At 38.9% G+C, this 15,021-nt stretch overlaps 1 protein-coding gene across 1 annotated transcript in view; it reads right to left on the bottom strand.

Moving 5' to 3' along the window:
* LOC133464921 (insulin-like growth factor 1 receptor) overlaps positions 1-14,158 on the bottom strand; it is a 121,117-nt gene extending 106,959 nt beyond the window's left edge. The window contains exon 1 of the mRNA XM_061747129.1: positions 13,362-14,158. Within this exon, the coding sequence (XP_061603113.1) occupies positions 13,362-13,548 (187 nt within the window). The 5' untranslated portion in view covers positions 13,549-14,158. The remainder of the gene's footprint in view (positions 1-13,361) is intronic.
* Between the last annotated feature and the right edge of the window lie 863 nt (positions 14,159-15,021).

Genomic DNA, 15,021 nt, shown 5'->3' with positions numbered 1-15,021 from the left:
GCTGCACACGGAGCAACGTGACTTCTTTTGTTTAAACCATCCCATCATGCATTGTGTGCCCTCCGCCCAGGCCTATTCTTAAACGTTTCCAGTAGCAAGAATGGGCTTTAAATGAACAATTTTCTGTTGTCTCTCATGCAAATATGTACAGGACTGTCTCAGAAAATTAGAATATTGTGATAAAGTTCTTTATTTTCTGTAATGCAATTAAAAAAAACAAAAATGTCATACATTCTGGATTCATTACAAATCAACTGAAATATTGCAAGCCTTTTATTATTTTAATATTGCTGATTAAGGCTTACAGTTTAAGATTAAGATTCCCAGAATATTCTAATTTTTTGAGATAGGATATTTGAGTTTTCTTAAGCTGTAAACCATGATCAGCAATATTAAAATAATAAAAGGCTTCCTTTTTTTTGTTTGTTTTTTAATTAATAATTCTCATTACAATTTATATATATATATATATTTTTTTTTTATTTGCAATTGTCCATTTATGTCTTAGTTTTATTTATTTTTTATTTTTTTTATTGTGGTTCTAGATTTATATAGGTTGTTCGGGTTTGCTGCAATACGTAAGTGACCACTCTATTTTTCTGTTGTTTTTTCCTAAAAGAAAAATGCGTGCTTAATTTGCTAAATGTTTTGATATAATTGTATACATCTGCAAAACCCAATAAAAAAAGTTGGGAAAAAAAAAAATAATAATAAAAGGCTTGCAATATTTCAGTTGATTTGTAATGAATCCAGAATGTATGACATTTTTTTTTAGTAATTGCATTAACAGAAAATCCCAATATTCTAATTTTCTGAGACAGTCCTGTATAGACGGCTCTGCACAATGACCTGATTACCCAGAGTTCCTGTTTCTGAAGGCTCTATTGAACTGCTGCTCTGGAAGGTGCTGAAGTCTCTGCACGACGCCACCGTGGTGCAAACTGCAGGCAGGTGATAATTACATGACGAGGACGGCAATACGGCTCCCTAAAGCGATCAATGGCTCTGGCAACATCAGGAACAGAAACTAAAGCAGCGTCTCCAGATACAGCAACATGAAACTACCTGAGAAAGTGGAGGGTTGACATCAACGTACCGACGACTTCCAACCAGATAGCAAGCAATCAATCCTTCTATAGCACATTTAACAACCAAGGTCGACCAAAGTGCTTCACAGAAGTTTAATAACAAATGTTAGAGCCATTCTTACTAGGGATGGGCGGTATGGACTAAAAAATGTATCACGATAATTTCTGGCATTTATCCTGATAACGATAAAAATGACGATAAAAAAAATACCAATTCAACTCCACCTTGGTATAAATCTATCTCACTGTCAGATCCACCATGTTTGTTACACAAAAAATGTCAACGTGAATTTCCTTCCTTCCTTCCTTCCTTCCTTCCTTCCTTCCTTCCTTCCTTCCTTCCTTCCTTCCTTCCTTCCTTCCTTCCTTCCTTCCTTCCTTCCTTCCTTCCTTCCTTCCTTCCTTCCTTCCTTCCTTCCTTCCTTCCTTCCTTCCTTCCTTCCTTCCTTCCTTCCTTCCTTCCTTCCTTCCTTCCTTCCTTCCTTCCTTCCTTCCTTCCTTCCTTCCTTCCTTCCTTCCTTCCTTCCTTCCTTCCTTCCTTCCTTCCTTCCTTCCTTCCTTCCTTCCTTCCTTCCTTCCTTCCTTCCTTCCTTCCTTCCTTCCTTCCTTCCTTCCTTCCTTCCTTCCTTCCTTCCTTCCTTCCTTCCTTCCTTCCTTCCTTCCTTCCTTCCTTCCTTCCTTCCTTCCTTCCTTCCTTCCTTCCTTCCTTCCTTCCTTCCTTCCTTCCTTCCTTCCTTCCTTCCTTCCTTCCTTCCTTCCTTCCTTCCTTCCTTCCTTCCTTCCTTCCTTCCTTCCTTCCTTCCTTCCTTCCTTCCTTCCTTCCTTCCTTCCTTCCTTCCTTCCTTCCTTCCTTCCTTCCTTCCTTCCTCACAGAACCATAAATCATCTTTACACAAAAACGTCATCAACGGGAATTTATCTTTTTTACCGTGAGATACAAACTCTTACCGTGGGGAATTTTTTTGACGGTTTATGGTGAGCGGTACAATATCGCCATTCCTAATTCTTACATATGAACAAAGTGATTAATAATTTAGATTTTGTAATATTTGATTTGAGAGAGCACACTAGTTTTGACCGTGCTTGCTAGAGAATAATATTTTGTCGTATTATTGCACAGTTTTTGTTTTTTTTAAATTGAAAGTTTTCCAGTAAACTTTTGAAAGAAGAACACAGACGGTGACGTTTCATTAAAGTACGCGTCAGCTACACGCTCCGGGACTATAGCTTAGACGGAGTCACAATTACAACAAATAGATACTAAAACAAAAAGGTAATAATTAAACACACAAAGATTAAAAATAACTAGTAAAAACCCCAATAAAATCCAGAAATTGGTCAAAATTACCTTAAAAGTGACTATTAAGAGCCAAATGCCGTCCTAAACAGATACGTCTTCAGTTTTGACAACATATTAAACGTGCTACTTTTATTTGAGGGTGTTTTTTTTATTCTAAACTTTGAAAATGTTCAATAAAAAGATATATCCATTAAAGATTGGATCTGTTGCCGTGGGTTATTTGCATTTATAGTTTAATTGTGGTTGTGAGGATATAAGCAGCAGGTTTCTGAGTGAGAACCGCTGCTACTTTCAGCCGCTGCTGGAAAAGGCCTTGGGTGTGATTTAAGATAGGGAGAGTGCCGGTATGGTGGTTATGTCTTTCTCTATAATCTACTTGTCAGCGCACACTGTCAGCAGCTCCAGAACGCTGCATACCTGTTAATACATTCCCAACTCACCGGCCTGTAAAAGAAAAAGAAAAAAAGAAAAAGGAAAGAGGCACAGTGCCGGGTGATGTTACATCATCAAAGCCTTGACGCTTCACCCTGTTTGGCCTCTGCAAAGCACCGGGACGGTCATTAGGCCTGTGTTGAAAAAATCAATTTCCCAATTCTAAATGGATTCTCATATTAATTCCTTAAAATCGATTCATATGTCTAAAGATCGATTTTTTTTTTATTTATTTTTTTTTTATTTATGTATTTTTTTTCATCATTACATTACAACTTTTGTTTTTTTTTTTTGTTTATCCCCAAAAAAGGAATGTTTTGTCGGACACGAGAATAACTGGTGCCATGTTTTTGCCTTTAAATATGTTTAAAGGTATGAAAACATTAAAGTGTTAGGTTATAATTGCATAAATTGTCTATATTTCATTACTTTATATACTGTCTTGGGGTTACATTTGCAAAAAATGATAAAAACCAAATGCTCAAAAATTAAAAAGCAAAATTGACCGAAAATGGAACAAATAAAAACGGAATGTGGGAAAAATAAAACCGATTTCCTCCGTCTCTGTTTCCTCCTGGATCTGTTTGGTAATTCTGACCCACGATGTTTCTGTTTCAGTTCTATCAGCATTCTGGGAGCTGATTGGTCCTTACAGCATCATTAGCTGCAATACTTGCTGTTGAATCTCAATATAATACTAGTATTAATATGTTGCAGAACTACAGTCATATCATTCATGCAACAGCTGAAAAAACAGTTTTAATAACACTAACCCAAATCAATATCAGATCGAATCAAATCAAATCTTGATAATCGATTCTGAATCTTAAGAATCGGAATCGATTCTTGACATTTGAATCGATCCCCAGCCCTACTCCTAATCGTTAAAATAAAATAAAAAATCTGAAACAAAAGTCCTTGATTTGCAGCCACTAAGTTAAAATACCAGCGGCAGGTGCAGCAGCTTATTAACTCCCCCTCCCTGTCCGTCCACACAGATTTTAAACAGCTGAGCACACAGGCCTATCTCTGCAGCTTTGATGAGCCACCACATCACATATTTACTCTTGATAACCTTTTCTGAACCGGCTGTAACACCCAGAATGTCCACAGACGATCACAGGAAATCTACTGGAAGCTCTGGAAGAATAAATGGGAAGCAATATGCCTTTCTGAGCCGGTGCTGCATCCACTGCTACGAGACTGCAGATAAAAACTGTTTACTCCTCATTTCCCTGCTGGTCGTGACAGACGTGTGTCTGAGGGAGGAATGGGTGATATTTTACCGTTCACGATAAACCGTCTAAAAAATTCCTCACTGTAAGAATTTGTATCTCACGGTAAAAATGATAAATTCCTGTTGATGATGTTTTTGTGTAAAGATGATTTATGGAAGGAAGGAAGGAAGGAAGGAAGGAAGGAAGGAAGGAAGGAAGGAAGGAAGGAAATGAGCAGGAGGAAAGAAGGAAATGAGCCTGAAAGAAAGAAAGAAAGAAAGAAAGAAAGAAAGAAAGAAAGAAAGAAAGAAAGAAAGAAAGAAAGAAAGAAAGAAAGAAAGAAAGAAAGAAAGAAAGAAAGAAAGAAAGAAAGAAAGAAAGAAAGAAAGAAAGAAAGAAAGAAAGAAAGAAAGAAAGAAAGAAAGAAAGAAAGAAAGAAAGAAAGAAAGAAAGAAAGAAAGAAAGAAAGAAAGAAAGATAAATTCCCGTTGATACGTGTTTGTGTAACAAACATGGAGGATTTGAGTCATTACAGTTTTACAGGTGTAATTCATTTAATTGGTTTTTATTAATTCAGTTTAATTGGTGTAGTTTAGTATTTAGTATCTTTTAGAGCAGTGATTTGGCTCCAAAGACTGAATGTGGAGATAGATTTATAGTTACAAAGGTGGAGTTGAATTGGTATTTTTTTATAATCATTTTTATCGTTATCGGGATAAATGCCAGAAATTATCGTGATACATGTTTTAGTCCAAACCGCCCATCCCTAGTCTGAGGGGGCAAACATATTCAGGAATATTTTTCCACATGGAGGGGCGAGGTGAGCAGAAATGCCGTCCACTTTGCCAGAAGATCATTCTTGACGGAGAGAACGTGTTTGGTTGATTGTAAAAGCGGATTGTGCTGGACCTGGTTAACCCACTCCTGCAGAAGCCCTTTAGCCCCGGCCGTGCAGTAAACCAGCAGGAATGCTCACAGTTTAGCCACACAAAGAACATTTAGACAGCTCCATGGACGCTGAAGTTGGAGTAAATGTAGGCAGCGCGAAGAAGAAAACATTTTAATCTTTCCTTAAAAGTGGAGAGGAGAAGTATTCAAGGATTTGGGGAATACAAGGATCTGAGGGGATCCTGGACACCAGAAGCTCTGAAGCCTCTGCTAAAAGCCGTCCATCAAAATCTAAATCACCCCCCCCCCCCCCCCCCATCTGTCATCTGTTTCAAGTACATTTTCACTTGAAATAAGTAGAAAATTCTGCCATTGGGAAGATTTATCTTCCTATTACAAGCAAAAAAATCTTGTCCCACTGGCAGATTTTTCTACTTATTTTAAGTGAAAATCTACTTGAAACAGGTGGAAATTGTTGTTTTTTCCAGTGATGAGTCTTGTTTTAAGTGTAATGAGATTTTTTTTACTAAAATGAGACATTTTAACTAGAAATAAGACAAATATTCTTGTTAAGTAGGGGTGGGCAAAAATATTGATACGGCAATATATCGCGATACATAGTCTCCCGATACGATAGATATTCAATGTATGTATCGCGATATATTGCCGTATCAATATTTTTGCCCACCCCTAGCTGCACTTTATTTTGTGATTTCAGTGTGGGTGAGACACTGCATTTTATTTTTGTCATTTTAAGTCAGGGGCAAGTAGCTGTGTATTTTTGTGATTTCAATTTCAGTGTGGGTTTTTTTTTCACTGCATTTTATTTTGAGTATTTTGTATCTAAGAATAATGCACACACTGCAATTTTATTGTGTTTCAGTGTGTTTTTTCATGCAAATATGTTGCATAATTAAAATGGAAAGTTTGAATTACATTGTTTTGACTCAGTCTGTCCAATGAATTATCACTATCATCTGATGTACATTTATACAACTTGGATTTTAAGATGTGTAATGCATTTTTTAATTTTTCGGTGAACTATGTAGAATATCGCGATATATTGCATAATCGGGATATCGCAATTTGTATTGTATCGTGGCTCAAGTATCGTGATGCGTATCGTATCGTGAGGTCCTTCCCAATACCCACCCCTATTGTTAAGATTGTGAGTTTTTGCAGTGATCCATGTTACTTATCCTGTGAAGGACAGAGTCATATTGATAAGTTCAGAAAAGTGTTTTTTATTGTTGTGTTTTGATGTATTTGATGTAAGTCCAGTGGATATTTAAAGCTTACAGAAGGCTGCATTTAACTGCTGCTATGTCATTCCTGCAGTATTTCTGCAGCTGTTTTGGTCACTGCTATTATTTGTAATATATTATATTATTTGTAATCAGCACAAATTATCTGTCCCCGTATGATAAAATCCTCCATCCCCCCTGATGTTTTTTTACAACTCGAGTACTGTCTGCCAGTGAATGTGAGCGTTTTCTTGTGTACACATAATTTGTTTGGAAAATTCAATAAAAGTTTTCTTTTTAAAAATCAGGATAATGTCCTAGTATTTAAATATATCACTTAATCATCTGCTGTTACCCACCGCCTAATTTACCTGACATCAGTTGAATAAGGGGAGTACCGGCACTTATTTTTGTCCACTTAAAGCAGTGTTCTCCAACCTTTTCTGTACCAGGACCGGTTTAATGTCTGACAATATTTTCACGGGCCAATCTAAAGGTGTAGTTGATAAAAACTAAATAAAATGACAAGATCGGCATTAAAAACTGTGATATTTTCTCTATAGTAATAATAATGAATAATAATAATAATAATAATAATAATAATAAAACATAATTTTCGAAAAAATAAAATAAAATAATGGAAATTGTAAATTACCTTTAATATGAGTATTTCTATAAATGTGTTTTTATGTCTCATTAATGTTATTTAAAGCCAGGCTTTTATTTTATTTATTAAGGAGACCGATATTTAGTGCTTTTATTTTGAAGGCGTCTCGCCGAAAAATTGTAAACATCCGGGGCTTCGGACTTTAATGGTAAAAGTTTAACGGCAGTAGAAAGTGTGTCTGAAAGACTAGACTAGTGTCAGGAATGCTAAAGTGGTGCCCAACTGACACAAAAAGCACCTTCTGATCAGGATTTGTTTTCTTTGCAAATGTTATGCCGTATTTATGTCCATATTGAGTTTGGTTGTCATGGTTACTCATGTATTGGGGTAAACGGTAGGCCTGATTTATGGTTCCGCGTTAAATCTACGGCGTAGCCTACGGCGTCGCAGCGCACCCTACGCCGTAGGCCCTGCGTAGGTGTAACGCTAGAGGTGGGTGCAATTCATCGATGTGTCGATGCATCGCGATGCGTAACGTGACGATTTGTAATCGATTATGGTCCAGTAAAAAAAAAAAAAAAAAAAAGATTTTTTTTTTTTTTTTTTTTTTTTTAAGTTATCCTATCCAGATTCCAGACTGAATAAGCTGCTGAATCATTTCATTTTCAAGAATGCAAATTTCTTACTGTTCACTTGAAATATGGCAGATATGTTTACACTAAGTACATATCTTGTTTACTTGAATTAATGAACTCATTAAATCCAGGGCTTGACCGTTTTCAGTGTTTTCCGCCAATAGAGGGCGCTCTCATCTCAAGTGCAGCTTTCCCTGGTCAAAGTTAAGTAAGTTAAAGAGCAAATGTTTACATAGTCATAAAATACATTATTTTGTGTCTTTGAAAAATACATGTCAAATGTTCATAAACCTTGTTATTAACTTAATGAGTGTTGTTAGAGGAACTGAGTTCATTGATTGGCTATTTATTTACAAATGTAGCCACAGATGAAGACAAAATCAATCTTGTATGGAAAAAAGCATTAAAAATCACAATAATCGAAGAATCGTGGCACCAATAATCGAATCGAAAATCGTTATAATCGAAGAATCGAATAATCGAAGCTCCAATAATCGAAATCGAATCGAATCGTGAGGTACCCTTGTTTGCACAACCCTATGTAACGCGGAACCATAAATCAGCCTGTGTAGCTTTATTACCGAGCAGCAGCTACGTCGGTCTGTATTTAAGTTAAATTAAACTTATATGAATGTAGAAAGACTAACTCTATTTTATTTTATTCCTTTATAGCTCTTACGGTGTGTTAACAGTGTATTTACATCCAAGGAATAAAAACATTGTGAACCATCAGTTTGAGAGTCAACCATCATCAGCTACAGAAATTATTTTTTCTCTCTGTGCGGCCCCGTACCAGATGACCCGCGGCCCGGTACCAGATGACCCACGGCCCGGTACCAGATGACCCACGGCCCGGTACCAGATGACCCACGGCCCGGTACCAGATGACCCACGGCCCCGTACCAGACGACCCACGGCCCGGTACCAGATGACCCACGGCCCGGTACCAGATGACCCGCGGCCCGGTACCGGGCCGGGGCCCGGGGGTTGGGGACCACTGACTTAAAGCAGTGAATGTAGGAGTGCGATGGAAGAATCTCTGCTCCTGCTGGGTTTGTCCTGCGACCACTGGGGCTGAACAGTAAACCCCATAACACACACTTCACAAACTCCTCACTCTTCCCAATCAACAGGACTTGGTCTGTGTTGCTGGTGAATGTTCTATTTTAAAACCCAGACCCTGGTTCAACCCGTACACCCCCCCTCCCCAACAAGGCACCATGAATGGGATGAATCAGGAAGCCGAGTTTAAGCTTCAGCTGGAAACATTTCAAGGTGGCAACACATGAAACAAAACCTGGATTAAAGAAAGAACCTTTAAATTAATCAAATTTCAAGACTCGCATGAAGACAAAAGCTGTGAGAAGCAATGTCACTTCACTCAGTGTACAGTTACCCACACACACACACATTATATATATATATATATATATATATATATATATATATATATATATATATATATATATATATATATATATACTAGGGATGGGCGGTATGGACTAAAAAATGTATCACGATAATTTCTGGCATTTATCCCTATAACGATAAAAATGACGATAAAAAAAATACCAATTCAACTCCTTTTTCGCTTCCTTCCTTCTTTCCTCCTGCTCTCTCCTTCCTCTTTTCTCCCTTCCTTCCTCCTTTCCTTGTTTTCTCCCTTCCTTCCTTCCTTCTTTTCTCCCTTCCTTCTTCCCTTCCTCTTTTCTCCTTTCCTTCCTCCTTTCCTTCCTTCCTTCCTTCTTTTATCCCTTCCTTCCTTCTTCCCTTTCTCTCTCCTTCCTTCCTTCCTTCCTTAAATCAGTTTTACACAAAAACGTCATCAACGGGAATTTATCATTTTTATATATATATATATATATATATATATATATATATATATATATATATATATATATATATATATATATACACATACATACATATATATATCTATATATGTTCTTTATGGTGTCAATTGCCACTTGACAAACTGCAAAAATCCTCAAAGTTTCAAAATAAAAAAAGAAACACTTATACAAGCTAAAAACACAGATTATAAACACAGATTGCACATTATAAACTCATCTCCATAGTTGAAAACAACTACCTAACGTGACATTTGATTTGACTACTTTCGTTTCCTTTAAATATGAAGGTCAATTATTTCAAACGAAAAAAAAACACCCACTCTAAAAAAGATGTCTAAATCTGACAAATTAAGAAACCTGATTAAATACAAGACGTGCGCTACATTTGGTAAATCTCTCTTTGTGCTTATCCAATAAAACAAGTTATACATATCTGGATTTGTTTCAAGTCTCGGTACAAACAGTTTCCCACCTATTCATCACAAAAATCCCCTTTGGACACACATTTAAACTGTTTAATTCTTCTCTGCGTTTGGGGAGGTGGGTCTTCTTTTGAGATCCCAAATATCTTCCAACTTTTTGCCGCTTGTGATTCACCACATTGTGACTCAGAGTTGACAATATGCCGTGTATATATAGCCTGGCAGACTTTCTCTGTTGCATGAGTCAGAGCAATGCATTTAAAAAACGCTATTAATCTGACTCGTGATTGTGGTTTGCTTGATATCTCAGGCAAAAAAACATAACATTAGTTTCCTGAGATCAAGTTTAAGTCGTATATTTTCTGCACATGACACAGTTTTCTCGTGCATCATCTCTGTCGTCTCAATCGGGCTGCAGTGTCTACTTCATGCACGCGGTGGAGAACAGACGTGGGAGTGTTTTGGTGTTGGTTTTGTGTCCCTGGGACGGCGGTCGGGCTGCAGGAGTTTTCCCCGGTAGTCCATGAGCCACTCAAGGTGACAAAACCTGCTTATAATTTTTTAAATATCTATGTCTGTAGATGATATTCTGGTATGAAAACCTTCCTGAGTGGCAGCTGATCAGAGTTATCAGCTCATGAAGTTCAGAAAATTACATTTTAGATGCTGCTGCATATCAGGATATCTGTCAATGTTTCACTATATTGTCTTTGGGATCATTTTAAAGGGGACCTTTTAAAAGCATTCATTGAAGCTAAGATGTGAATCTTTCTGACCAACATAGAGGTCACTGCAGCTCTTTAAACTCTAAACAATGCACATTTTTACACAATTTTCACCTAAATGATATACTATCTTTTATCCCTGTGGCATCTAGGAACAACAGAGACACAAAAAACAAAAACTGGAATACTCACAGGACCATAAGGATTCAGGAAATGTATCACATCTTAGCTTGAATAAATTAATGCTTCAAAGTATGCCTGTGTTGAAAAAATCGATTTCCCAATTCTAAATCGATTCTCATATTAATTCCTAAAAATCAATTAATATGTCTAAAGATCTTTTTTTTTGTTTTGTTTTTTTTTGGGGGGGTGGGGGTGGGGATTTTTTTTTTTTTTTCTTTTATTTATTTCTGTATTTTTTTTTTCATCATTACATTACAACTTTTGGTTATTTTTTTGTTTATGCCCAAAAAAGGAATGTTTTGTTGGACACGAGAATAACTGGTGCCATGTTTTTGCCTTTAAATATGTTTAAAGCTATGAAAACATTAAAGTGTTAGGTTATAATTGCATAAATTGTCTGTATTTCATTACTTTATATACTGTCTTGGGGTTACATTTGCAAAAAATGCTAAAAACCAAATGCTCAAAAATTAAAAACCAAAATAGACCGAAAATGGAACAAATAAAAAAGGAATGTGGCAAAAAATTAAGCAAATTAGCATCATTAGCTGCCATTACTTGCTGTTGAATCTCAATATAATACTAGTATTCATATTTTGCAGAACTACAGTCATATAATTCATGCAACAACTCGATTCTTGACATTTGAATCGATCCCCAGCTCTACTTCAAATGTCCCCTTTAAAGACAATATAGTGAAACATAATTTTCTGAACTTCATGAGCTGATAACTCTGATCCAGCTGCCACTCAGGAAGGTTATCGTACCAAAATATCATCTATAGACATGGATATTTTCAAAAATCATAAGTAAGTTTGGTCACCTTGAGTGGAACTGACTAGTGAAATGTTGGGCTCTGGCCCCTGGACTAACGGTGTTTGTGTCCGTGTTTTTCTTTCTTTCTTTCTTTCTTTCTTTCTTTCAGTGTTTGTGTTTCTTTCTTTCTTTCTGCCTCATTTCTTTGTTTCTTTCTGCCTCATTTCTTTCTTTCTTTCTGCCTCATTTCTTTCTTTCTTTCTGCCTCATTTCTTTCTTTCTTTCTTTCTTTCTTTCTTTCTTTCAGTGTTTGTGTTTCTTTCTTTCTTTCTGCCTCATTTCGTTTTGCCTCATTTCTTTTTTCTTTCTTTCTGCCTCATTTCTTTTTTTCTTTCTTTGTGTCGGTGTTTGTATTTCTTTCTTTCTTTCGGTGTTTCTTTCTTTCTTTCTTTCTTTCTTTCTTTCTTTCTTTCCTTTCTTTGTGTCGGTGTTTGTGTCTGTATATGTTTGTGTCAGTGTTTGGTGTTTGGTCGGTGTTTAAGCTGAATTAAGGTTCTGGGTCAAACCAGGGGCCTACACCGTCACCGTGACGCCGTATTGAACCTTCGGACTTCTCCGTCACTCCATTTCTCCGCGGTGCAGTTCCCCCCCGCGTGACCGCTAGTTAGCGATCTTTTTCTGAATGGTTTATACGACTTTTTCCAGGCACAGTGAATCAAAGAGATAAGGACAACTATTGTGCAAAAAAACAAAACAAAACAAAACAAAAAAAAAAAAAAAAATCACACATAAACGAAGAAAAGAGCGCTGAAAGTTCACGACTGCTTCAAACCGGAAACCGGAAATACGTGCTACCAAGAACCAATCACAGCCCTCTCATCTGCGTTTGGTCTGCGTCACCTCGACGCTTAGTTACAATTTTTGGGAGGTGACGTCAGTGACGGCGCATGTGACGGCGCATGTGACGGCGCGTGGTCTGCGTCGACGCAGAACACACGCCGCAGGCGTTGTTTTGACACAGAACCATAACTCAAGCTTTCGTGTCAGTGTTTGGTGTTTGTGTCGGTGTCTGTGTTTGGTCGGTGTTTCCCTGGTGTGTGTGTGTGTATATGTCGGTGTCTGTGTATGTATCGGTGTTTTTGTCTGTGTGTGTGTTTGTGTCGGTGTGTGTATATGTCTGTGTCGGTGTTTGGTATCGGTGTACTGTATATGTCTGTGTGTGTGTCGGTGTGTGTGTTGGTGTGTGTACTGTATGTGTCTGTGTTTGGTGTATGTGTTTGTGTCTGTGTCGGTGTCTGTGTATATGTATGTGTGTGTGTGTCTGTACTCACTCTCTGCGGCGGCGGGCCGGAGGTTTGTGTATATGTCGGTGTTTGTGTTTGTGTCGGTGTTTGTGTTTGTGTCGGTGTTTCCCTGGTGTGTGTGTATGTGTCGGTGTCTGTGTCGGTGTGTGTGTTTGTGTCGGTGTCTGTGTATGTGTCGGTGTCTGTGTCGGTGTGTGTGTTTGTGTCGGTGATTTTGTCGGTGTACTGTATATGTCTGTGTGTGTGTCTGTGTGTGTCTGTACTCACTCTCTGCGGCGGTGGGCCGGAGGTTTGTGTCGGTGTACTGTATGTATCTGTGTGTGTGTGTATATGTGTCTGTGTCGTGTGTGTGTGTGTGTGTGTGTGTGTGTGTATATGTGTGTTTGTGTACTGTATGTGTATGTATCTGTGTGTGTCGGTGTTTGTGTTGGTGTGTGTGTGTGTCTGGTCGGTATTCACTCTCTGCGGCGGCGGGCCGGAGGTTTGTGTATATGTCTGTGTTTGGTATCGGTGTGTGTGTATTGGTGTATGTGTATGTGTCTCTGTGTGTGTGTGTGTGTGTGTGTGTGTGTGTGTCGGTACTCACTCTCTGCGTTTGCGGGCCAGAGGTTTGTGTCGGTGTTTCCCTGGTGTGTGTATATGTCTGTGTTTGTATCATGTGTGTGTGTATCGGTGTGTTTGGTGTGTGTGTGTGTATCGGTACTCACTCTCTGCGTGTGCGGGCCTGGGGCAGCACGACAGCGCCAGCAGCATCAGAACCAGCATCAGACCCCAAAACAAGGTCAAGCGCCTCCTTCTCAGTCCAGACCTCATTCCTGTGCGAGTAAAGCCCCCAGAAACCACTCCAGACCTCATTCCTGTGCGAGTAAAGCGAGTAAACCCCCCGGAAACCATGTGAACAAACGGGTTAGACGTGGTGGTGGCGGCTTTAATCTCCAGCCAGGCTGCTCCTTTTCTCTATTTTATTATGATTATTCCCTGACAGCCGTGCTAGTGCAGCTAGTAGCGGCTGTGAAGGGTTTCCAGTGATTCCCGGTGATTCCCGGGGAGGAGAGGCGCAGAAAGAGCCCGGCAGAGCGGCCTTTACTCCTGCAGGAGCGGCTGTGATGCGGGAGTCGGACCCGCATCCCGGCGCTCCATGTCCGGCTGGGGGAGCCTCGGTCCCCGGGAGGCCCTCACGGGCTGGTCCGGGGACACATCCCTCTCAGGGGGGAAAAGAGCTGCAAAAAGAGCTGCAAAAAGAGCAGGATTCACACGGATTCAGCCTCTCCGTCTCCTCCTCTTCCTCAGCCGGTCATCATGCATGCAGCTGCACACACACACACACCAACACACACCGACACACACATGCACACACGCCGTGATGTTGTGGTAAATTCAGCTCCAACCCCCCCGGCGGGGAAACAAATAAAATAAATCAGTATATCTGAGCCTTTTCCTCCCCCAGGTGGGTAATAGTTGCAGGTTTGCAGGTTTGCAGGGACAGCAGATTAACGCAGGTAACAGGCTCCGCCGCTCAGTCCGTCTGCTGTGTTCGCTGTAAACACGGGATCAGGGATCGTCTCTGTTTGAGAAGATGAATCACTCCGACTCTCCCTCCGCTCCGCCCTGCAGCCGAAAAGAGGAGGGCGGCTCTCACACTGCAGTTTTAAGGGCTGATTTATGGTCCCGCGTTACATCGACGCAGAGCCTTACGGCGTAGGGTACGCGTACCGCGTACCTTACGCCGTAGGCTCTGCGTCGGTGTAAAGCGGAACCATAAATCAGCCCTTTAGCCACTATAGAGAGCAGTTACCATGGTGACCACCGTCTTAGTTATCACTAGTAATGCCTTTTTTTTTGTATATTAATGTAATCAAATGCACCGTATCATGGACCCTGATTTGGGGGGTGTCATAGGAGGACTGTTTGACAATGTTTTGTTTTGTTTTTTTTAAATTGCATTACAGAAAATAAAGAATTTTATCACAATATTCTATTTTACTTGTTTTCTTATCATCTTATTCATAATTTTATACAATCTTATTTGTTATTTACTGTCTAATTATGTCTTGCTGCTTTTAATGTCAATGTAAAGCACTTTGAATTACCTTGTGTTGAATTGTGCTATATGAATAAACTTGCCTCGTTTCGCTTAGGCAAGGCAAGGCAAGGCCAGTTTTATTTTATTGTTTATACATTTTATTGTTTATACATTTTATTTTATCCCTTATATATTTGTTTTTATAATTGTATTGTGTTGCACCAATCACCATAACAAATTCCTTGTGTGAAAACTTTTCTGATTCCGAGTCTGATTCTGATTTCCGATCTAATCTTCTCCCTCTAAATACCTCACTGGTATTTTTCATATGTAAATATTGTTCT

This window comes from Cololabis saira, chromosome 2 (assembly GCF_033807715.1).
Source record: "Cololabis saira isolate AMF1-May2022 chromosome 2, fColSai1.1, whole genome shotgun sequence".
Lineage (NCBI taxonomy): Eukaryota > Metazoa > Chordata > Actinopteri > Beloniformes > Belonidae > Cololabis > Cololabis saira.
Note: the sequence above shows the minus strand (reverse complement) of the source record. Positions and strands in the feature narration are given on the sequence as shown.